Raw genomic sequence first — 26935 nt, forward strand, 5'->3', positions numbered from 1 at the left:
AAATTTACCTCTGGATATTTCTTAACCTGAAGATCCTAAGATTTCTCAGAGAGTCCTGGTGATTTGCCTCCAGTTTGGGGACCAATTGGAGAATTTATGTATTTACATGAAAGAGAACTTGGTTCTTTATATGAAATAATCAATAAAACTCTAAGTATGAGTCAGCCTGATAAAACAAATTTCCCCTTGTGGACAACCATATTTAATCTGCCTTGTCATTAAGACAAGAGATATACATTACTCTTGTGTTATTAAAATTAAAATCTACAAATAAAGTAAATGTAGTCAAAGAAAGGTGAGCTCTGAAATGTGTATTAAGCTTTCACTTTTATCCTCTCTGGTTTTAAAACAGTAAAACAATTATGTCTTTAAGAGGTATATAGTAGACCGATCCATACCGACACGCTGAACTTACCATCCCTGTTGTAGTGTTATCAGTCTGTAGCTCAGTAAACTTTCTGGTTTTATGGTACTGCACGAAACATTTATCTAAATTAAAGTGTACAAGATCCAAAGGTGCATTTCAATCACAATATCTTTTATGAATTAGAGTTTCATCCATCAAAATTACAAGTAAAAAGAGGTAAGGTCTCAAAGGGCTGTCTCATTACAAGGCTTATAAACACTGTCCTTAGAAAGAATTGGTTTAACACCCAACAAATCAAAATCTGATTGGGAAGAGAATTTACTTGAGATAATCTATCTTCACAAGACATGTTGGACTGAGTGCACTTCTTGGCCTCTTTAGCCATTCATCAAGAAATTAACAAGCAAATACTACAAACCACCAGATCTCCCTGTTATCTGAAACTGTGAATTATGTGAATTTGAAAATATGAATTATGTGTAAAAAGTTGGACAGCATAGGCATATATACTTATTTACTAAGAAGACATCAAAATGCCATAAATTAGAAAGGTTCAGAAGTAATAAAATACTACCAAACTATAGATTAATCCAAATCTGAAATTATTTTTACATTATTTTCCATATCGTGTGACAAATAACAACTACAGAAAAACATTCTATACTCATAAGATTTCTTAGTAAATATATATGCCTGTAGCTCTGTGGGTAAAAACATTATCTAGTATAGAATAATGTATTAGACAAAACTAAATAAAGTTCTTCTTTCAATAAATTTATTTTAACGAATAGGATCCACAGAAACAAAGTGTATTTTAAAACCAAAGTAACAAGAGAACTAAAATGTTTCTAGGATTGTTATTATAATCTAATATTACTCTATAATTATTTTGTTATTATCTTTTAAATAAGTATAAGTTAAAATATAGAAATGACAAGTTGGAAACATTAACTTATCTTAATAATATTCAGAGAATATGTCTATCTGGGAAGTGGACAGTCAAGGCGAAGCAGTTATTTTATTTGTTCTTATTTATTGACAAATATAGTTAATGTAAAGAAAAAGACTACATGGTAGTGTATCTGTTTAAGGAATTATTCTACACATATTCTATACAGCTCTAAAACATCTATACTAATAAAGATGAAAAGTAATTTATAGGGGGATAGGGAAGCCATAAATAATATATGTGTGGCTAATGCACAGGGAGGAAAGATATAAACCTGTAACATGCCAATTTTAGCAGAGCATCTGCTTCTTACCAGTTTTGTGCTATTATTTATTTTGCATTAAGTATAAAAATATGGCCTTAATTTGTTTATTAAAATTTTAATTAAAAATATTAAAAATTTATATAAAAGTATGTATGTATATATGTGTCCCTCTAATGTGAGTCTGCTGTGTAAGAATACATTTTCAATGTTATTTGATCTGTGCAATCAAATACATGGTCTATGACTTATGATCCGGCCCCTACTTCTTTAATCTCACTATTTTACCAGTTTGGTACCTTCCCATCTTATATTCTCCAAAAGCTGGATGCTTCTGTTCCCAAACATGCAACACTTTTTCAAGCGTTTAAATCTGACCTATGTAATTTCTCTTACATGGAATTCTCTTACTTGCCTTGTCCTTCAAGATTCAGTGTAGTTGATTACTCCCTTTTCCGTATAAACTTTGTATCTTACAAATAAGTCAAAATATATCACCATGATTTTTTTGATATTTTTTTCTGGAGTCTTTTATTTGGGTATTATCTTATTAAATATGTGTCAAATATCAAACAAAGTGGCAATCAATAATGTTGAATGAGCATGTGAAAACAGACGCCTAATTCACACGGTCATCACTTTATATGCACAATACGTAAATTATTTCTCTTTATGTCCTTTATAGTCTCGTAAATGCTGGATATGAACTTTGCAATTCTAACTTTATTTTCCTCCCCAACGTCTATAAAGAACATATTTTTAAAAGATATTTAGACCAATCTCTGAACTTCTTTTTCTCAACCTGTGAAAGAGGAAGTAAGTATTTATCAACCAAACTCCCACAGGGTTACTGCAATGTTCAAATGAGACAATGGATACTAAAATACTTTGAAATGTGTGAAAAGCTTACTTGTATAATAAGCTTTCAAAACGATTGTTAAGATTTTGGTAAAATACATGGATTAGCAAGAAATATTAGAAGAGTTTACTAAGTGTACAACTCAAAATTGAACAAGAACAAGCAGTGCCTTACTGCTTATAATAATGCTTCTAGGGGTGCCTGGGTGGCTCAGTGCGTTAATCCGCTGCCTTCGGCTCAGGTCATGATCTCAGGGTTCTGGGATCGAGCCCCACATTGGGCTCTCTGCTCAGCAGGGAGCTTGCTTCCCTTCCTCTCTCTCTGCCTGCCTCTCTGCCTACTTGTGATCTCTCTCTGTCAAATAAATAAATAAAATCTTTAAAAAATAATAATAATAATGCTTCTAACATTTATATGAAGGAGGAAAAAAGCAGGCTGATGTGAGGATTAAAAAACTCAAGATAACTCACACATGTAAGGTCTCAGTACAGTGCCTAACAAACAACGGGTATTCAACAACTAATGCTTTCCTTTCCTTCAGTTGTGATTAATCTTTTTCCCTCTGCCATGCTGTCATTACTCTGTTTATATTCACTACAATGAAATATGAGCCTTCATCTCCTCCACTGATGGTATGCTCCCTGAAGACAGGAAGGATAGCTTGTGGACAGGTGCCATGAAGTGTTCGTGAAATTAAATGGAGTTTAAACAGCTTACATTAAAAAACTGCTTCCTCCCAATAAACAATATTCATTTAAAGATATTATTAAATAAAGCTACACAAGCAGCAATGTATTTGACATGTGTTTTTGATTTTCTATATCAGTGTGTTAAGAATATAAGAATTTTTAATATCTTAGATATCCTAAGGAAAAGAACAGCTTTCTCAACAAAGTTGTTATCTGAATTTGCTTTAGAGAATTATATATAGATAATGCATTTAATATATTTAATATATACTTTCCTTCTATCACTGGAAGAAAATGGGCAGAAGAGAAATTCAGTTTTATTTCAATTTTGTGTAAATGTAACATCAGGAACAATTCTAATGTTTCTAAACATCTGGAAGTCAGTTTCACAAAATGACATTCTTTTGTGAAAGAAAAATTCTTTTCAATATATACAACTTCATGATATTTCTAGCTTGAAAATGTGTTTTGACAAAATCTACCCCTATGTAAATAAGATAAAATGCTGCAATTCAATGTCAGTTATACTTCAATAATATAAAAAAATGCTGCAATTCATTTTCAAACCTAAATGATTTCCTTTAGAAGTATTAATAACATATGAATTCCTTGGGGTATTTTAAAATAAAGATTACTTTTTCCTCATTAAAGCTGAAATCAGAGCCACAAATACTTTTATAGAACAGTGCTTTTAGTAACTTTAAGAGATATTATTTAATTTTCACTAAAAAGAAAAGATTTTAAGATAAATGTACCTCTCAACTAATTACATTAGATATGGTGACATGTTATCGTGCAATAATAGGTACAAATCAATCTACTGCTGAGAACTTTATAATGTCGAACATTTCAAAGAAGATGAAAGAACATTTTTTACTATATTGAGAAACCTATGACTCAAAATATTTTATTCTGACCTTAACATGAAAGTGTATGTGTGTGTGTGTGATATATATATATATATCACATATACACAACACACTTTACTATTTTAGTAAAAAGTAAATATGTTTCATTGTCAATAATTTAAATTCAAAATTAAATTTTGTGTTTGCTTTTATACACAGACATAGCATTTCTTTCCTCAAAAAACATAAATAATGCTGACATAAAAGGAGAGACCTACTAAAGACTAAGGACTAAAAGAAATCATGTTTTATATAATACAGTATTCAAAAAACCCTCATACTTTGCAGTAGAAACATCCTAATGATAAAAACCTGTTAGTGATACTGAATGAAACACTACTAATAGAATGACTAGAAATCTCAGGTATCTTTTTTTCTCTTTTATACCTAGTGCTGAGTCAGGAGACTCACTTCATCAACACAAAGTCATTTTATGAAAGCAAGTATTTTCACAAATGAAATAGATGGTTTTTATTTGCGTTTCAAATATACTCTAAGTAAAAATCTGAATGGTTATTGACCAGATTTAATAAACACAGAGAAGAAATCCAGACAGTTCAGACACCAAATTCCTCCTTTCTTAGTTGTGGGTATTTTAATCTGAATGCATTAGATTTAACTGTGGTTTCCACTTCATTTTTGCTGACTGAAAACATATTTAATAACCAAAAGAGGTATTATCCAAACTACCAAAAAACTAAAACCCAAGATACCAGGCTTCAAATTTATAATGAACTTGATTCCGAAATAGTAATCCTTGCCTAAATCAATAACTGATCTTACTTATGGTCCATTTTAGCACATCCTTATAGCACATAAAATCAGAGTGCAGCATCCTTTGTGTTTTTACCAATGAAGAACTTGCACAGACTTTTGTTTCAAACTAGACAAACACTATATCTTCAGGTATGCTTTTCTCAAAGAAAATATTCAGTGGAATAGTAAAATGTAGAATTAGCAGTATAGGCATTAATTAAGATAAAGTGTTCACAGAAATTATTCTAAGTGGTAAATTCTTATTCAGATTAGTTATGCTTGTAAACGATTTACTGGACTATAAGAAATAAAATAAGAAAATGGCTACCTAACATCAACAGTTATTGCTCAGTGGAAAAGGACATCAAGGACACTTGCAAGTAAAAGAATTGGATCAATATTAACGTGATTTTCATTTCATGCTTCCCCAACTCCAGTAAGCTGACAATATACTCTGATTATGTGAACTGCCTCAGAGTAACACAGAAAAGGTTATTAGAGCAAGAGGTGGAAATGGAATGCACTTTTTATATTGACAGGCCTGCTAATAGAGTATACTGATTTTCCAAGACATGCAATGCATTTTTACAATTTGGTTCTGACAGCAAAAATGGAATTTCATTTATTCCTAATTCAAAATATTCATATGTAAGCAATATTTCTTAGAGCAGACCAACAAAGGGGATATTCTCAAATAGCATTTTTGAACTGAAAAAAATGCAATTAAAAAGGTGCAAGAAAATATTATTGAATTTAAGTGCACCACTATATAAGTATAAAATGCTAACTTAATAAACTTCTTAATGGAGTGAATGTAGAAAACTGCATTCTGTGCTTTTTAAAGGAAATTTGATAAATCATATTTTAAGAATATACATGATGATAAATGTGGAATCCCTGTGCATTTTAGACTGGATATTACCTGGTAGGCTTTTGATTAGCCATGAAGTTAGGGTAATTTTTAAATATTTGAATTTGGGTTTTATTATATTAAAAATCACACGGCACACTTTACTTGTGGGGAAAAATGCTAAAACATATAGAAAACTTAGGGCAGTTTGGAACCCTCTAAATATCATACAGAGCAGAAATGATGCATTATTCATCTTTGAATAATGGCTCCTATGTTAAAATGCACTTAGAAAAAGAGTAGTATGAAATTAAGTCCATCGAAAAGAGCAAAATCAGCTATGTTTACATGGTTGTAGTGACTTTTATCCTTGTTCTGTACTTCTCTGGCATTTCTAGATTTTCTACAATGAGCATGTTTCTCTTCAGGAAGGAAAGAAGGAAGGAAGAAAAGAAGGAAGAAGGGAAGAAAAAAGATTTAAAGAAACTTTGCATGATGAGTCAGGAGGACTAGATGGTAGATGTGTAGTAGAATGGAAGAAAGTTCTGGCAATCCTGGGAATGAAAGAAAAGATGATTCAGGCAACTTAAAGGAGGGCTGAGAGGGTGGGCACGCTTCCCCTGGCAGTGGGTGGTATCAACCTGGGGAATGATGCTTGGTTTTTCTTTGAAAAGCCTGTCACACACTTCCGTGTGCAAGATTTCCTTTAAAACCCTGGGAAATGGGAGTAGGAGGTATTTTGGCTAGATAAGCAACTGGCTCAGAGACATGGAAGAAAAAAAGTAATAAACAAAAATTTCTTTTTAGGTATTAAAAAAATTGGAATAGCTAAGAGGTGGGGGCTGATATCGGTTATTTAAAGCACTTTTCAAAACACCCAGAACATTTTAAAGTACATTTTTATAAATGACACAGAAGTGCATTCTATAAATGACACTAAGTTCATCTGTAGTGATATGATATGTCTTTATGGATTGTATATCTCTCTAGGATACAAGAGTAAGCCAAAATTTAACAGGTAAAGTTTAAAGTGGGGAAACGCTCAATAATGCTCTTGCAGTTAAGAAAATTCCAAATGTACCAACAGGAACACACTGTACACTAAGAGAAGGGTATTGAGATTGAGTTTTTGTTCTCTCTACCACTTATTAGTTAGCATGTCACCTAACTTCTCTGGTCTGTCATCTTCTCAAATAAAAATTTGTTAATGGCTCTACCTATTGAGAAGTCCTTGTACAAAATGGTTTCACAGGCCTTTCAGCCTCATTTTGTACCATGTCCCCACACTGTCCTGTGTTCCTTCACATACCACCATCTTGCATTCCCAGGACACATTATGTCATGTTGTGAGGTCCCTTGCTCCACAAGGTCACCCTCTCACCTACTGGCTCGGAAGATCTCTATTCACCCTTTCAAGTCCAGCTAAAATTTATTTCTTCAGTTAGGCAAACCCCTTCACTGAGCTCAGACAGCATTTTATACACATCAATAAAAAATATTTATCATAGTGCACTGTAATTATTTCTAAATGCCAACTGTGTATACACTTTGTGAAAAATTAGTCTAAAAGAATATAAGTAAGATTATGAACAGTTCTATGCCACTCAGCAATAATATAATTTTGTCAGCTCTCTATCTTAAACAGCCTTTGATGCTTTAAGTGGAAATAAAGTGCTGACATAAAAAATACATTTCAAAATTTGAAAATACCATATTTGTAGACATATTTCACAGGACTCCCATCCTTCAATGTTATTACTGAAAATGATGAAAAGATGTGGCCAAAATACCATATGTATACCTTGAAATTAATCAATTATCAATTAAAAAAGCAGCAGTGAAAAAAAAAAAGAAAAACCTCAGCAACTAAACGCACAGAATTGAATTAATGTGGACACTCTAAATGAAATAAATAGAAGATATAATTTCCTGTTTTCAAATGGTTTATATCTCAGATTATGACACATCTAAAATCAGGTATTTTCTGAAATCATTATGAAGTGGCTGAGCACAAAATGCAAAATATTGAGGCCATTTAAAGGAATACATTAGGCTCTTTTATGCCTTCACGTCTTGGTAATTTCTTTAACTACTGCCATTCCTGGCTCACCTGATCTTCTCACAAGACGGTTCTTAAGTAGTTACTTGTGTGAAGTCTACTCCAACCCACCAGACTCAGAGTTAGTCACTCTCTCACCTGTGCTCCTTTATGAACGACTATGAGTACCTCTGTCTATGAGAACTCTTTCTCTCCAGTAGACTAGGATTTTTTAACCTTGGGACTAGTGACATTTAGGGCTGGATTTGTGTTGTCATTGTTCTGTGGAAACTCTCCTGTGCATGACAGGATATTTTAGCAGCAGTCCTGTTCAGTAGATGCTCGTAACACACATGTACCTCCCCAACTGTTACAAAGCACCACACTACACTGTGTGCTCCTAGAAGGTAGAAACTGTCTCAAACTCTGAAGCCAGCATCTAGCACACGCTTGGCATGCAGAAGATATTCAATAAATGCTCTTAAAGTAATAAGGTTATTTGATTTTTTCTGAATCTGTTTAAAGCCTACCATCTGAATCTTCAACACAAAACAGGGAGTTGTTAGAACATTCGTTTTTGTAAAAATTTTATTTATTTATTTGACATAGAGAGAGATCACAAGTAGGCAGAGCAGCAGGCAGAGAAAGAGGGGGAAGCAGGCTTCCTGTTGAGCAGAGAGCCCGACTCGGGGCTCGATTCCAGGACCCCGAGATCATGACCTGAACTGAAGGCAGAGGCTTAACCCACTGAGCCACCCAGGTGCCCCAAAACATTTGTTGATACAAAAATGCTATATAGTCTGTGAAATGCATTTGATAAGAATATCTTATAACTTAGCAATTACATAATCTGTTTTAATTATTTTAAGAGACTATAAGAACCAAAGGGTAAAGGGGTGCCTGGTGGCTCAGTGGGTTCTGCATCTGCCTTAGGCTCAGGTCATGATCTCAGGGTCCCATCTCAGTGGGGAGTCTGCTTCTCCCTCTCCCTCTGACTCTCCCCAGTCTTGCTTTCACTCACTCATGTGCTTTCTCAAACGAATAAAGAAAAAAATCTTAAAAAAAGAAAAAAAAGAACCAAAGGGTGAAGAGAATGCTATGATATTAAAATATGACACTGGCACCAAAAAGAGCTGAAAGATGGTCCCCTACATTTCTTTTTCTCCCTCTCTTTTCAAAGAGTTTACATCATTCACTTTTCAGTGAATTATTTTAACCATAATCAGATCACCTAGTTCATTCCAAATATGGAGAGTCAATTAATATTACACCAATTAAAATGGAGTTATCGAGGAACAGTATGTTTGCTAGTGTTTCTACATAAGATGAACAATAGGCTATTAAGTAAAGAAATCAAATCGTATTTCTCAAATATGATAATAACTGTAAACTCTTAAAAAAGAAGTCAGATAATTAGCATTTTTCTGAACAATTTTTAATTCTCAGTGCTTTCCTTATTTCTGCAAGTAGCACATTACAGTAGCCATGCATATACCATCAAAACTAATTTAATTCCAGATTCATTACAGAGCTGCTTTTTATTCATCAAGGTCATATCTTGATGGCTTCACAAGCTTAGATAAATCAGGTGTTAAGCAGACACATCTCTGAGGAACCTAAGGATGTTCTCATTTGCAGTTCTCAGCATATCTTATTATTTATTGCCAAAGAAATGACTGATTAACTTTGTCATCTTTGCTCCATGTTTTTTTTCTTCCAGCTGAAGCAGTCTGCCCTCTTCTGCAATGCCTGATCAGACCTATTTAAGATGATGTCTTTGATCACAGACATGGGGGAGTTTGCGATCTTAGGCTTTGATGAAACATTGTTCCACTATAATTTTATGGAAGGGAAACAGAGTCTTAAATGATAATTGACAGTCACAAAGACAACCAAACTTATTAGGATTCTGCACTATTCTTTGACAGCATTATCTTTAAGCACCAAAAATGTATCAGAAGTTGACCACTTCAGGTTTTATTTAAACATATAAACAATATACAAAACCTCCCTTTTCAATCATTTCCTCATTAGCTAATTTGTCCCAAAGAAGAAAAGCCTGCAAGCTAGAAGATGTATTTATGAGTTTTAAAATATGTTCCTTATATTCTTCCTTATGGTCTGTAAAATTCAGTCATCAATAAAATTTGCACTTATATGAAATTTACCATTAGAAAACACCTAAATAATATACTTAATACATATAAAATTAGAACATTAAGCATCAGGAAAAAATCGCATGCCTCTAGGTTTTTATTAATCACATTCCAACACCAAGGTGGAAAGTATATCAAATCACACCAAATCTTTTGCACATGACAACCTCATAAATTATTCAACTCATTAGTATTACTAAGAAGCATGAAAAACTCCATCAGTATTAAAGATGTTTTCCAGCAGAAAAAGGTCAACCAAAAGTTTTAATAATGAACTTGAAGGGAAAGCTTTCCAAGTCAATCTGAAACAAAATTATTGTCCTTTTTGTCTTCTTGAAAATATAGCCAATTCTGATTATTTGCTCATATAAAAGAAAGCCCCGTTAATATATTTTCTTTGTGATTCCACATAAATTGTCTGAAAAGAATGTTCAAATTATGGCTAACTGTTCCTGCCCATCTCATGAAAGTTAACTATAATTTAATGTAAATGTCTGAATTTAGGGAAAAATCAAGTAATTAAAAAATTTTTAAATAAAATATTAAGTCTGCTAGTTCAGATTCAGTTCTCTTACATGAATCCAGGCTCACAGTCTGGAAACTGATTATGCCAGGAATGAACAGAGAGACCTGACCAGTGTTCTAATCCCAGGGGCTGCTCTGATGGCCATGTAAGTATTCCCCATCGATGTAATTGAAGATTACCTCCTCAGCTTGTATACCTTGTTTAAAATTCTGAAAACTTTGATCACTGATTCAAACACTTCTAGCCATAATGAAAGTTTCACTCATAATATTTCCTTCTGTTCCTAAAAGAATTTTTTGCCACAATGTAGAGGAATACAAATTTTTTTTGACCAGAGATTATAGCAGAATTTCTGTGTATTTAATGCTTAACTTTCAAGTTAGAATGCATAGGGAAATTGAAATAGTGTCAATATTTAAAATAGAGGAAGGAACACATTGAATTTCAATTTGTCCTAGAAGTCCTCTCAAAATGTGAAGGTTTGTACAAAAAATATACCTTTTCTATGTCTACACAAACCAAATCATTCAATCATTTGGGTGTTAGTCTACATACCACTAGACTCTAAGATACTTAAACACATTTAAATGTTTAAAGGCAGGCAGAGTGGCCAGATGATGGGCAGAATTTTTGACTTTTATATGAATATTTTAGTAGTATATGAATACAAAAGCTTTATTCAAGATACACAAAATATGTTTTCAATTAAGGTTTTCAACACTTCCTTTTATTGGGTGAAGTGCTTTATAATAATTACTGATATTTGTTTCCTATTTCTTCTGGAGAAAGAACTTTATAGGTTAGGAGGCACATTAAGAGCTTGGAGGATGATTCAGTAATACATTTTTCTCTTGGCAGTTTGTAATTCCTATTTCTTTTCTTCTTCTTAAAGATTTATTTAACTGAGAGAGACAGAGAAGCACAGAGGCAGAAGGAAAGAGAATTTCAAGCAGACTCCCCACTGAGAATGGAGCCCCATGTAGGGCTCATGACCCTGAGATCATGACCTGAGCTGAAATCAATAGTTGGACATATAACTGAACCACACAGGTAATTCCCTCTATTTCTTTGAACAGATCACACCAGGGAGTATTCTCCCACTCACTCTTCAGAATCCTCCATATTTTACTCCCTACTGTCTACATGGTTCTAAAAGTCCACTGATGTGAACTGTGATAAAGGTTGAAGGGAGGGCGCCTGGGTGGCTCAGTGCATTAAGCGTCTGCCTTCGGCTCAGGCCCTGATGCCAGGGTCCTGGGATCGAGCCCCACATTGGGCTCCCTGCTCAGCGGGGAGCCTGCTTCCCCCTCTCTCTCTGCCTGCTTCTCTGCCTACTTGTGATCTCTCTCTCTGTCAAATAAATAAATAAAGTCTTTTTAAAAAAAAGGTTGAAGGGGTATGCTCTTGAATTGTTTTGGAGGTAGAATTGTTTTAGTTCTCCTTTGTCTTCCATCACATGACCTTAATCCAGAAAAATGATGTGATAATAACTTTGGCATGGGTACCATATAGCTTTCTTGGATGTTTTATGGCATACATGTGGTCTTTGTTCTAGATATGAATAAAATAAAAACAAACCCCTGCTTCCTTCTATCAAAGAACCCAACTCAGGAGAGATAGTAAGTTCCAAATACTGATGATGATGATTCAGTATTTAAAATTCATAAACTGCTACATATTTTAAAATACTCTCATACCACACACAGAGAATATTTAGTATCACTCAGAGCTTCCATCTATTTCAAAATTAGATTACTATTTTCAGTTTAGGTTCATTAACAATAGATACTATATTACCAAAACCTGACTACCAGATGTCTTAAAAGATTTTAAAATTTGTTACTGATAGACTTTAACAGTGGTTTAAGAATAGAGATATTTTATAAATTAAAGCATCCACTTTTACAGAGAACCCCAATTTTTTTTTTTTCTAAGACACTCTTTAAAAGCAACCTACAGAATGCTGAATGTAGTAAAATGCAGATCCTAGGGGCGCCTGAGTGGGTTAAGCCTCTGCCTTCAGCTCAGGTCATGGTCTCGGAGTCTTGGGATCGAGTCCCTCATGGGGCTCTCTGCTCAGCAGGGAGCCTGCTTCCCCCTCTCTCTGCCTGCCTCTCTGCCTACTTGTGATCTCTCTCTCTGTGTCAAATAAATAAATAAAATCTTTTAAAAAAAGTGGATCCTATATAATTAAACCTTTGGCAACTCATCATCACAAATAATATCAATTTAGCCTAACTCTGTTATAAATTATCTCTAGAGTTTTCTATTTTCAAATGGGATGAATTCAAACAGGATGAGTTGGTGAAAAAGTCTAAGTTACTAGGTATATGCAATGAAGTTTAAATTATTTTAAGTTCATATTACAAAGCATGCCTCTTGAAGTAGGTATTTCTAAAAATCTCTTCTGTAGAGCATAGAGATAATACCTCATTTTAAGTATAAATACAATACCTCAAGTTAAGTTTAAATCATTAGGTGCTAAAATCCCTTCGGTGATCCCTCTTGTTGATTAAAGAAATCCCCTATAGTACTGGTCAACTATAAGGTTTTTTCCTAATTTTTTCTATTTTTTCTAGTATATTCTTTCCATTAATTACTTTTACTATATAAAGTTATGTTGTAATTTTTATCTTAGGCATAAGTTTCATATGAAATCCTCATGTATTTATTTAATTATGTTTGACTCTTACTAAGTTATATCAATTCACAGACCATTTGCACAACAAATTTTAAAAGCTTTGTACATTTTCTTTTTTCTCAGGATTAAGTATTTTCTCTGTTTAATCCATCAAGAACATGAATAGTTAAGAATGTTTATAAATTACATAAATTTTAAAACAGATGGCTCACTTATCACATTCAAGAAAATGAAAATTAACATAATAATAGCAAAGTAATTGTAAGAATAAAAGTGGTTAATAACAAAAATGAATAAAAGTATTCATTAATGGTATTTTCTGAGTGTATAGAATTTATAAAATTTTGAGATGATAAATCACACTTAAACTTATTAGAGAACTTAAAAATGGGACAAAAGGGGCGCCTGGGTGGCTCAGTGGTTTAAGCCTCTGCCTTCGGCTCAGGTCATGATCGTCCTGGGATTGAGCCCTGCATCGGGCTCTCTGCTCAGCAGGGAGCCTGCTTCACCCACTCTCTCTCTGCCTGCCTCTCTGCCTACCTGTGGTCTCTGTCTGTCAAATAAATAAATAAAACCTTAAAAAAAAAAGGGGGACAAAATAGTCCTATTTAGATTTCCAGGTAGACAGCAAATCTTAATTTAATTTACAAATGCAGTATTTTTATTAAATTACAAAAATATTTTGGTATTTTCTGTTTATTACACCTTTAATTTATTTTTTAATTAATTAATTTATTTAAGGTTTTAATTATTTATTTGAGAGAGAGAGAAGATGAGAGGAGATGTCAGAGGGAGAAGCAGACTCCCTAATGAGTAAGAAGCCCCATGCGGGACTTGATCCTGGGACTCCAAGATCATGACCTGAGCTGAAGGCAGTTGCTTAACCAATTGAGTCACCCAGGCATCCCTGTTATACTTTTTTAAAGGATAAATTAGGGTTAGTTCTACTGTAGTGTGATAATTGATATCTTTAATGTGAGATGGTCTTTTTAAAATTTTATATGCAACCCAATGGAGGACTGGGAACTTAAATGGACATATTGTAGCAGGATTTATTTTAATTTTATTTTTTAGACTGAAAAGAATAGAATAGTAATACAAAATGTTATATAATAAGATTATTAATAAGGCATTTATTTCAGTTAAATACATAAATATGTGCATATATATTAATAAAAACACCACACATATGTGTATATATATTTCTCATATATATATATTCACATAGTATACATGAGTGTGTGTACACATATACAAATTATACATAAAAATATTTAAGTCTGAGTATGCAATTACAATTGTATATATTTTTTACACCTTGTGTCTAGGTCACCAAAGTTGAAAAGGCACTGAAAAAGAAATTCACTTTACTCTTGGTTTAGGCTGTATGAGATGGATGGATGTTGGGTAATAATCAGTTATGCAGAGTCTTAAATAGAGTTATATAAACTCTATTAAGAAGCTGAAAGGTCTAAAATACATCACAGGTGAAAAACTGGGTTGATTAAGTGTCACCTGCATGATGCTGAAGGATGAAGCAAAAGACAGTATTTCTGACTTACAACTTGGAGAATTTTAAGTGCTAGGGAAGAAATGAATTATCAACCACAATGAGTTGTGTCATATCCAGAATATTTTTGTGTAAGAGGCATTGGTACTGACCATATTCTACTGCAGCTTTGAGAAGGGCTTCAGCATGAGTGGAGCCAAATGCATTTCGAACAAACCGTCTCCTTCGGCGAAGATCATCTTCCCAGTAATCCAAACGCCAGAAATCATGCAGTTGGCTAGGAATGAGGAAATAAACAGTCGTCACTATTAATAACAATGTAAAATGGGAAATATATGTTTTACACAACTTTAAAGCTTTATTTCCTTGGTCTCGATGGAAAATTAAGATGATTTTGGAGAACTTTATCTTTTACATTTGTGTTTACATACGTTTCCTGTACAAATGACCAAAACTTAAAATAATAACATTCTCGTATTTTAAGCATTGTAATACTCAGTTATGCTTTCTCTACAATGTTCTTCGATCTACTGAAAACATTAATCATGGGGAGTTTAGTAACAAATGCAGCATCAAATTACAAGTATTAATGGCACAGTTTTCATTCTTTTACACTGTTTTTAACAAGGCTTGTAAATCACAGGATAGACCTCACTACAAATAGTTTGCAATTTAATGACCGTGGTTTCTTAGTAGACTGAATTAAGAACCATAAAATATTGCCCACTTGGATTTGGTGGAACAATGATTAAAATAATGTGCTGAAATATTCATTGAAGTAATTCCCTGCTGCCCACAGCAACCTGAGAAAAGTGCCATTTTATCCATTATTAATAATACTGAATTAGAGCTGCAAAAAATTCCAGTATGTGGTAATTGTCTTGGTAAATTATTATTCTAACACTAACAGAGTCCTTGGATGATTTTACCGCTTTCAGCTAATATAAACCATTAACAATCATAGCCTTCATTGGGTAACATTGTCTAAACCATGTTACGCTCTAAACCAATATTAAAAATCCAAGAGATAGTTCAGAAGATACTGAAATCTGTTCATTGTATATCAATGGAATGTTTCATGATATCATTTTTGTTTTCAACTTAATTTCAATAAACACTGGTGATAAATGCCACTGTTTGAGAAGTCTGTTTTTCTCTATTTACAGTATTTGGAGTAACATACTCAAGAGATAATATTCTAATTTTCCTGAGCAGCACTATTCATAAAAACACATGAAACACTTCCATAGAAGATTTGATTTCATTTTTATTTTGCCATTTATTATAAAAAATACTACATTTGATTAAAGCTGTAACTGTGTATGTTTTGCTCTTCATTGTTTCTCTAGTGCAAAGACAGAATATACTGTTTTTTATACAATGTTTTTAATAAATATTCAATAAATTAATTATACCAATTTGGTACTTTGGAGATATACAGACATGTACAGTCACTGAGAACAATAATTTACTTTTGAAAAACGTTTTGGATTATATAACTATATAATTTTGTTTTCCACTACTTAATTATAAAAGAATGTAACAAGGCAAGGGCTATACGAAAGGAATATTAAAATTATAAGGTTTGAAGTATATTTGAATATACTTGTTTTTCTATACATTGTAATTATCATAACTTTATTTTTCTGTCAAAATAAGATTATGTAAGAATAATGGTTATAAGTGCCTCTGTCACTAATTCAAAACAGGACAATTTCTGGGACGGGGCGGGTGGCTCATTTGGTTAAGTGTCCAACTCTTGATTTCAGCTCAGGTCATGATCTCAGGGTTGTGAGATCAAGCCCTGCATTGGGCTTCATGCTGGGCATGGAGCCTGCTTAAGATTCTCTCTTTCCCTCTCCCTCTGCCTCTACCCCTGCTTCCACTGTGTTCTCTCTTTTTCTAAATAAATAAATAAATAAATAAATAAAATGAAATCAAACAGGACCATATCTATCCTTAAAAATACAAACTAATCCTAGTGGTTTAAGGAAGACCCTGCTAAATCTTGCCATAAAGATTTTCCTTAAGAGTATGTTAAAGTTAAGTTCTGAATTCACCAGGAGAGACAGATCTAATGTTATCTCAAATTTCTAACTATACACATACTTTTCTATATTCCTCCTATTAAGTATGACTGAGAAAATTTGGACACTGTATGTAAAACAAATATACCAAGACTCTGAAAGGTGGAAAGCAGAAGACAGACTGGCTAACAACCCCAGGGCCTAAGAAACAACACCCGTGGTTATCTTTTTGCCTAATATATCCTAGACTTTGAAGCAAAGAGGCTAACAACCCAGGAAGATTAATGGGTGCTGACCAAAAAAAAAAAAAAAAAAACATAAATAAAATGAAATAAATAAAACGCCCCAAACAAAAACCCGGTTTCTTTAGCCAAAGAACCAAGAAAGGTCCAGCCCAACAAGATAGAAGACTTTTAGACAACTATTGTACTCCAGCCAAACACCAAAGAGAAACTGTGGACCCACTTACTCACACCAAAAAGTATTAGTGGGAAGCCTACATCTGAACCCTAACCAAGGTGGAATCCTAACATCCTCACCAGGGTGGTATCAGAGAAGGCCATACAGGGAACCAGGACTTTCATGTCTGTTGACTGGTAACAAGGCTTCCCACACTCATGAGGTCAGTGGAGACCATGTTGAGGGCCTGGAATCCACCCCTCTCCCCTGCCCCAGCTACACGGTAATGAGGTGTTCTTCTCCCTCCCACTGTGGTGCTATCATTGGGCACCTAGTAGAGAGTTAGGACTTTCACCATTGATCAACACAAATGAGGCTACCCCCATTAGTGGACACCACACAAGAGCTGGAACTCCCACCCCTGCCAAGCAGTAATGAGGAGTTGCTCACTCTCTGGATGTCAGCAGAGTTCAAGTGGGGAAACTAGACTTCTACCTCCACCTGGCAGTAAAAATGCAGTGCTTCCCCATTTCTCCTAATGGAGTGATGTCAGAGAAAGTCAACCAAAATAGGAGGTTTTAAGAAGATACAAAATATCTCAGAGAAGAATAAGAAAATATCCTGCTTCAATCCAAAGTTACTTGTCATACCAAGAACCTGGAAGATCTAAAACAGAATGTAAAAAGTCACCCATAGATGCTAACGCTGAGATGACAGGGATGTTAGAATTTTCTGGCAAGGGTTCTAAACTATGTGTGATTTTAAAAATGCTTCACTGGGGCGCCTGGGTGGCTCAGTGGGTTAAAGCCTCTGCCTTCGGCTCAGGTCGTGATCTCAGGGTCCTGGGATCAAGCCTCACATCGGGCTGTCTGCGCTGCAGGGGGCCTGCTTCCTCCTCTCTCTCTCCGCCTGCCTCTCTGCCTACTTGTGATCTCTCTCTGTCAAATGGATAAATAAAATCTTAAAAAAAAAAAAAAGCTGCACTGAACATTTAGGAACATGTTTGGAGCAAGTAAAAAAATAGCAAGCCACAGGAAAGAAACAAAAAGTCTCACTCAGCAAAAAATTAGAAGATGTAAAAAAGCATCAAGTATTTTGGAACTGACAAATATAATAAAATGAAAAGTTCAGTGGATGGGCTCAATAGCAGAATGGAAGGGACAGATGAAAAAACTAGTTATATGGCAGATAGAGCAATAGATATTGCCCAATCTGCATAACAGAGCAAATGGACTAAAAAAAATGAACAAAGCCTCAGGGATCTATGGATTATAACATCTAACATATTTGGGTCACTGGAGTTCTGGAAGGAGAGAGGAAAGAGAGCAGGGATGAAACAGTCCCTAAAAAAAAATAGCTGAATACTTCCTAAATCTGGCCCAAAAGCATAATGTATAGATTTAAAGAAGCTGACTAAACTCCATATATAATAAACCTGAAGAAGTTTATGTCAAGACACATCATGATTAAACATCTGAAAACAAAGGATAAAGAAAAAAAAAAATCTACAAAACAGCCAGAGAAAAATGACACCTCATCTACAGATATAAAACACTTAGAATGACAGCATATTTTACATCAAAAGCTATGGTGGCCAGAAGAAATGGCCAAGTATTTTTTATGTGCTGAAAAAAAGATCTGTCAAGTCGGTTTCCTGCAACCAGTGAAATTATTCTTCAGGAATAAAAAAGAGCTTTCAGATGAAGGAAAATAAAGTATTTGTTGCCATCAGGGCTAGTCTAAAAATTGGCTATAGGCAGTCTTATAAACACAAAGGAAGCAATAAAAGGAACATTGGAACACCAGGAAGGAAAAAAGAACATGATAAGCAAAATATGAGTAAATATATAGATTTTCCTTTTCTTTTTTGAGTGCCCTAAATTATGTTTTATCATTGAAGCAAAAATTTTAACACTGTCTGCTGTGGTTCTGAATGTGTGTAGAGGTAATATTTACAACAGATATACTATAAATGGGGGAGGGTAAAGGGATGTAAAGGAAGTAAAGATTCTATACTTCATTTGGACTGGTAAAATGACATCAACAGTAGACTGTGATAAAATACATATCCAGTCACTAAAAAGGCAACCACTAAAAGAAGCTATATAAAGCTACATACTCAAAAACACTATGGATAAATCAAAATGGAATTCCAAAAAATGTTCAAGTAATCCACAGGAAGACAGGAAAAACAGAGCAATAAAAAACAAGGATAACAAAAAAAAAATAATGTTTTAAAAAGAAAGCTGTCTATAAGAAACAAACTTCAAATATACTAATATAGACAGGTGGAAAATAAAAGAATAAAAAAGATCATTCAACCATTAATCAAAGGAAAGCAGGAATGGCTATATTAATACCAGATAAACACATACTACAGAAAAAAATAAAATTACTAGAGACAAAGAAGGGCCTTATGAAGACAAAAGGGCCAATCTACCAATTAGACACAAATCCCAATGTGTATGTGCCAAACAACAGAGCTGCAAAACAAGTCAAGCAAAAACTGGTAAACTGAAAGAGACAAAGAAAAATACACAATTATAGTGTGTGAATATATACCCTTCTTTTCAGCAATTGATAGAACACTTAGAAGCTCAGCAAAGATATAGAAGAACACAATACCATCACCAACCAACATATTTAGAATACTCCAACTAATAATTACAGAATACACATTTTTTTCAAGTGTAGATGGAACTTATATTACCTATATTACCAAGATAGACCATATGCTGGTCCACAACACACATCTAACAAACTTAGAAGAACTGGTACAATCCTACAAAATGGAACAAAGAGAAATCAGTAACAGAAAGGCAAGAGAAAAAAATTCTCTAAACACTTGGAAACTAAAGCAACACACTATTAAATAACTCATGAGTCAAAAAAGAATAATCAAGGGAAAACAAAAAATAAAATGAATTGAATAAAAATTACAATAAAAATATCAAAGTTTCTGGGACACAGCTAAAATAATAATGATAGGAAAATTTATAGTACAAATACATACATTAGAAAAGATGAAATATTTCAAATAACTACTCTAACCTCTCACTTTGAGAATATAGAAAAGTAAGAGCAAAGCAAGCAGAGGAAGGAAATAATAAAGATAAAAGTAAGAATCGGGCCCCTCAGTGGCTCAATTTCTTAAGCATCTGCCTTTAGCTCAGATCATGATCCCGGGTCCTGGGATAGTCTTGCATCAGGCTCCCTGCTCAGTGGGAAGTCTGATTCTCCCTCTACCTCTCCCTCCTCTCATGATCCTTCTCTCCCTCCTTCCTCCTTCCTCTCTCTTGGATAAATAAATAAAATCTTAAAAAAAAAGGGATAAAAATAGGAATCACCAAGACTCAAAAGAGAAAAACAATAGAGAAAAATCAATACAACAAGGAGCTGAGTCTTAAAAAACACCAATAAAACTGAAAAAGGAAAAAGAGAGAAGACAGATTACCAATATCTGCAATGAAACAGCATATATAATTACAGACTCTGAAGACATCAAAAGCATAAGTAAATATATGAAATAATCCACACACATAAATTTGACAGCTTAAACAAAATGGACCAATTCCTCAAAGAGTACAAACTACCACAACTCACTCAATATGAAATAGATAATATGAATAGATCAGTAACTATTAAGAAAATTAAATACATTTAAAACTGCCCCAAAAGAATCTCCAGGCCCATTTGGTTTTACTGGAAAATTCTATCAAACATTTAAAGAAAACCAACCTCAATTGTACATGATTTCACCTAGAAAAAAGAGAAGGAAATATTTCTCAATTAATTTTATAGCTAGTATAACACCAAAATAAAAACCAAAGACAGCACAAAGGAATAAAACTAGACCAATATCCCTTATGGATATAGACTAAAAATCCTTAATAAAATATTAGCAAATAGAATTAGGCAATGTATAATAAAAATTATACATGATGACAAATGAAGTTTATTCCAGGGAAGCAAGTTTTGTTCAGTATTTGAAAATTAATTAATATAATCCACCACATTAATGGCTAAAGAAGAAAAATCATATGACCACATTAGTCAATATAGAAAAGAATTTGACACAATTCAACATGCATCCATGAAAAGAAATTCTCAGAAAAAAAAAAAAGAATAAAAGACAACTTCCTCAACTTCATAAAGCATCTACAAAAACGCTACAGCTAAATTATACTTAAAGATGAGGACCGAAGGATTTTCTCCTAAAACTGTGAAAAATACAAAATATCTGCTCTCACAATTCTTATTCAACATACTACAGGAATTTTTAGCCAATGCAATATGGCAAAAAAGAAGAAAAGGAATATAGAATAGGAAAGGGAGAAATAAATTTGTCTCTATTTCCAGATCACATTATTGTTTATGTAAAAAATCACACAAAATCTATCAAAAATTCCTGAAACTAATGACTAAGATTAACAAGATCACAGGATAAACACACAAATATCAGTTGTGTTTCTATATGCTAGCAATGAAGACATGAACAGTGAAAGAAAAATATAATTTAAATTTACAAAAAAAGAGAAATAATGATAAATCTAAAAAAAGATGTACAGGACTTGAATTTGAATAATGAAAACTACATAGTAATGATGAAAAAAGAGAATAATATCTAAATAAAGTGGAAAGCCATACCATGTTCATGGATTGGAAAATTCAACATAGTAAAAATATCAATTCTCCTCAAATTGATATACAGGTTTAACAGAATTCCTATCAAAATTCCAGCAAGGTTTTTAGTAGATATGAATTTTAAGATTACTTTAAAATTTATATAATAGAAGGTTAAAGTGGGAGGAATAAGTCTATTTGATTTCAAGACATGAAATAGTTCAAGACTGTGAGATACTGGCCAAGGGATAGACATAGATTAATGAAATAGAGAACCAAGAAATAAACCTACACAGATAGGACCAGCTTATTTTGACAGAAGTTAAAAACCAATTCAATGCAGGAAAGATATCTTTTCAATGAATTGTACTGGAGCAATTGAACATCAACAGGCAAAAAGAAAAAGAAAATCCCCCCAAATTAAAAAAAATAGAGACAAAAAACCAACCAACCAAACAAAAACCCTGACCTAAATCTCATATCTTTAAAAAAATTAACTTAAAATGGTTCCAAATTATATATAATTGTAAAACTATAAAAATCTGGGGTAAGAAAAGGAGAAAATCTTTGGTAAAGGGCTAGGTAAAGTTTGTAGACTTGATACCAAAAGCATAAGCCTGGAAAGGAAAAACTGATAAAGCAAACTAAATAGAAATTAAAAACATTTGCTCTACAAAAGAACATATTAAGAAGATGAAAAGAGTATGTGAAACTATTTGTAAACCACCTACCTGACAAAGAATTAAGATTTAGAATATATGCAAAATTCTCAAAACCTAACAGTAAAAAAAGTAAACTATACATAAAGAACATGGGCAAAAGACATAAAGAGACATTTCACCAAAGAAGATACACAGATGGCAAATACACACATGAAAAGATGTTCAATAACATTATCCATTAGGGATAGGCAAATTAAAACCACATGAGATATTTACTACACAACTATCAGAATTGCTAAAATAAAATAAAAAGTGACAACACAGAATGCTGGTAAAAATACAGAGAAGCTGGGTCACTCATTTGTTTGCTGGCAAGAATATAAAATAGAATAGTTACGGTGGAAAACAGTTTTCTTAAAAAATTAAACATGCAATTATCATTTGTCTCAGTAATTATACTCATGGACATTTATCCTAGAAAAATGAAAACTTATGTTCACAGAAAAACATGTACACAAATGTGTATAAGCAGCTGAATTTGTAATACCCCCAAATTGGAAACACCCCAAATGTCCTCCAATTGGTAAATGGTTAAACAAATGTGGTACATCCATACCATGGAATACTAGTCAGCAGGAAAGTAAGACAAACTATTGATACATAGGACAACCTGGATGAATCTTCACAGAATGATGCTGATTGAAAAAAACCCATGCGCAAAATTACATACAGTATGATTCTATTTATGTAACATTCTTGAAATGACAAAAGTGAAGAAATGAAGAACAGACTAGTGTCTCCTGGGGTTTTAGAAAAAGAGAGTCAGGAATGGGGTAGGTGTTGCCCATAAAAAAGCAACGTGAGGGATCCTTCTGAAAATAGGAATGTTCTGTATCTTGACTGTATCGATACCCTGGCTGTAATATTGCACTGTAGTTCTACAAGATGTTACCATTGGCAGAAACTAGGTAAAAGGCATTGGGATCTGTCTTATTTTTGTTGTTGTTGTTTGTTTTTTTAAATTATGTTCAGTTAGCCAACATATAGTACATCATTAGTTTTTGATGTAGTGTTCACATCATTAGTTTTTGATGTAGTGCTCAACGATTCATTAGCTGCGTATAACACCCAGTGTTTATCACCACACATGCCCTCTTTAATACCCATCACCCAGTTACCCCATTCCCCCACCCCTCTCCTCTGTAACCCTCAGTTCAGAGTCTCCCATGGTTTGTTTCCCTCTCTGATTTCTTCCCATTCCATTTTCCTTCCCTTTCCCTGTGGTCCTCTGCACTATTCCTTATGTTTCACATATAAGTGAAACCATCCTAAAATTTGTGTGGAATTGCCAGAGGGATGTCTAATTTCTTAAATTGTATGTGAATCTACAGTTATTTCAAAATAAAGTTCAGTTTTAAACATGTCCTCACCATACTGAGATTTCGATATTTCGATATGTAAAATTGCCTATACACTCTAATGAAGTTAAATGAATCAACTTTTTAAATTTCCAAATTCAGCATATCCTATACCTCCTTTATATTTATTTACTTTTCATGATGAAAAACACACTTTTTCTCCACTGTCTGTTCCCCAAAGAACTCTCGATAAAGAAGGATCCTGGATCCTTATTCCTAGGATTAATTTCTATATCAGTTGGGGAAGACCTTCCTGTACCAATGCCCAGGCAAGCAGCTATGTTTCTGGGTACCTGTGGTAGAGAATACTACATATGGGGCAAGTGAGGTCAGGGATGGAATTGCAAGCGAAAATACAGAATACACCACTTTTCTCTGTGTTTGTCAAGGGGAAAAGGACAAATAGGAGAAACGTTGTCCACTTTTGACTGCCAGTTCATCTCCTTCTCTCCTGGAGGGACATAAACAATTAACAGCTAGTAACCAAAGTTCAAAGAATAAATGACAGAATAAATGCTGCATTTTACTGGAAGTTCTTCTTCCTTTGAATATCACAAACTAGTTTAAATTGTGATTTGATAAAACTGCAATCTGTCATATCTTTTTTTTTCAAATCACTATTGTTAATGCCAAATCCCATATCCTGTTAATTTCAAATGCATTTTCTGTGTTTTGTTCTATTTTAAAATATGTTTCTCTTTTACTGTTTTAAAGTAAAAAAAAAGTCCTTATGCTAATTAAATGAGTAATACACTTCTTGATTCACATAAAAATTTAAGCCTAAGTAACAATGAAAAATATTTACCTGTAACTTCTAAAATCTAAAATCCATCCTCTTATTTTTGTTGAAGAAGGAAGTTGGGAAGTTTGAGATATTTGTTCTCTGATTTGTTCTTCTGGTATTTTCCCCATTATTATGTGGAAATTATTTTAGATTATTGAGTCAGTCTTGGATCATATTTAGGGTTTTCAATATTTGAACAGACATCAACTCTTCTGTGGAACTACTGGTTCCTTTTAAACCATGCTTATTTTACTCTCTTTAGTTTAAAGACAGTGTTGACACTGAACACTGATGAAATACCAGCAGGTAATGAGAGCTGTGCTTTCTTTGGATGATCTTCTAAAATTACTGTTAGTCCCCGACAACAGGCCAAACCCAAAGTTAACCTTTACCTAGACTGTGATGGAAATGGTGTCTCTGAACTTGCAAAGTGTGCCAGCAGCACCTTCCTTGTCCTCCTTGCAAATCCAAAAATGTGTGGCACAAAGTAGCTTTATAGTTTCTTCATTACTCTGTGCCTTTTTTCCCCTCCTTCCTCCAACCCTAGTAGAAAAGGGGACTTTTTTTTCCCTCCCTTTCTTTATTTCTTAAAATATAATCAGTTACTGCAAGATGGTCAATACTAGCAAAAAATGTACTGGTTTGTTTAATAGATGTTCTCCTCTGATGAGTCTGAAAACCCTAACACAAACAGGTCCCTAAAAATGTGCAAATTATACTGATCCAAGAAAACTCAACAAGAGGCCAGAATAAGCATCTCTATGGCCTTGGCCTTGTATAATCTGGAAGAAGTCATGTTCCTGGACAGTGCAGGAGAACATAGATCGTATAAAAGAGCACAGAGACCAGGAACAGTGGACAGCTCATAAGAGGTTGAGTACACAAGCAAATCGTGTACTTTGTAGGAAAAGTAAAGCAGTACTTTGCACCTACAGTGGCCTCCTAGGTCAACGCAGAAGAAAGTCTCTTCCCTGACACAATGGAACCGGATGGAGGAGTTATATGATTTTTGTAGACTATATCTCTGCCCATTCCGGGTTTTGGTCTTTCTGACATTTATCTCATAGTTCTGTGTTTGTTCCTTTGCACTGGTGTTCCTCTTTGCGTTTCTTTTTCCTTGCATGTGTTTTTCACTCACACTGGTTTCTTTTTTGTTGGCATTTTCTCTATTGTATTTTCACTACTATGTTTTTAAAACCTTTTATAAATACTGGAGTTTTTTTGTTTGTTGAAATTCTGGTCATGAGACTTGTACCTATTTTCTTGAAATTTCTGAAACCTACTTTCCTATATTATATCTAGTAGTCCCATTATTAAAAAGGAATATGTGGTAATTTATTCATCGCTAACCCATGGAGGGCTTTTATGTGTCCACAAACCTCTTGAAACGGTATCCAAAATTTTGTGGGATATGAACATATGTGTTTTGGAGAAAGAGGATCACTGTTTCAATAACATTTTTCTCAAAACAGTTTCTGATCCAAAAATGTTTAGAAATTTGTTAGAGTATATAAATAATTCTCTCCTTGTGTTCCCATTTTTTTTTTCTGATGAATAATACTGTTTACCAGCAACTCAAGAGTTGTTAGAAGTACTTCTGTTGGCAGAATGATAGGCCTACATAAGGCTTACATTTTAACACCATTATATTTGGCATCCGTGCCAGGCTACCAATTCAGAAAATCATCACTCTGTCTTCTTTACAATCTCTTATTCACTTTTTTCCTTCTTCAATGTTTTCATTCAAAAAAAGTATTTATTGAGCATTTATTCCATGTTAGGCAATGTTCTTTGTGCTAAAGATATATTCTAGTAGCAAAACATATATAATAGCTATAGTCCCTTCCTTTTATTCTCACTTACATGTTCTTCACCATATTCCCATTGAAATTCATCAGTATACAGGTCTGTAGATTCTTTAACTAAATCAATCTTCTATCACTCCTTCCATTTAAAATTTCAGTGTAATGAAACTGGACTACTTTATTATACGGTACACAAAAATAAACTCAAAATGGATTAAAGTCCTAACTGTAAGATCTGAAACCATAAAGATCTCAGACGTAAGTTCTCTGATATTGACCTAGCAACATTTTTTAAAGATCTGTCTCCTCTGGCAAGGGAAACAAAAGCAAAAATAAACTATTAGAATTATACCAAAATACAATGAATTCTGTTACACTGAAGAGAAATTAAAAAAAAAAAAGAATTATACCAAAATAAAAAGCTTTTGCATAGCAAGGGAAACCATCAACAGAATGAAAAGGCAACCTACTGAGTGCTAAATGATATATGCAAATGATATATCCAATAAGGGGTATACTGATCAAAATACATAAAGAACTTAGACAACTCAACACCAAAAAAACACAAATAACCCAATTAAAAAATGGGCAGAGGAACTGAATAGGCATTTTTTCAAAGAAGACATACAGATGGCCGACACACATGTAAAGATGTTCAACATCACTGATCTTCAGAAAAATGCAAATCAAAACCACAGTGAGAAAT

The 26935-nt window shown here is 33.5% G+C and overlaps 1 protein-coding gene across 1 annotated transcript in view; it reads right to left on the bottom strand.

Moving 5' to 3' along the window:
• LOC308339566 (neurobeachin-like) overlaps positions 1-26935 on the bottom strand; it is a 304645-nt gene that overhangs the window by 215803 nt on the left and 61907 nt on the right. Inside the window, exon 3 of the mRNA XM_080798361.1 lies at positions 14664-14788. Coding sequence (XP_080654487.1) covers positions 14664-14788 — 125 coding nt within the window. The remainder of the gene's footprint in view (positions 1-14663; positions 14789-26935) is intronic.

This window comes from Martes martes (assembly GCF_963455335.1).
Source record: "Martes martes genome assembly, chromosome: 3".
NCBI lineage: Eukaryota > Metazoa > Chordata > Mammalia > Carnivora > Mustelidae > Martes > Martes martes.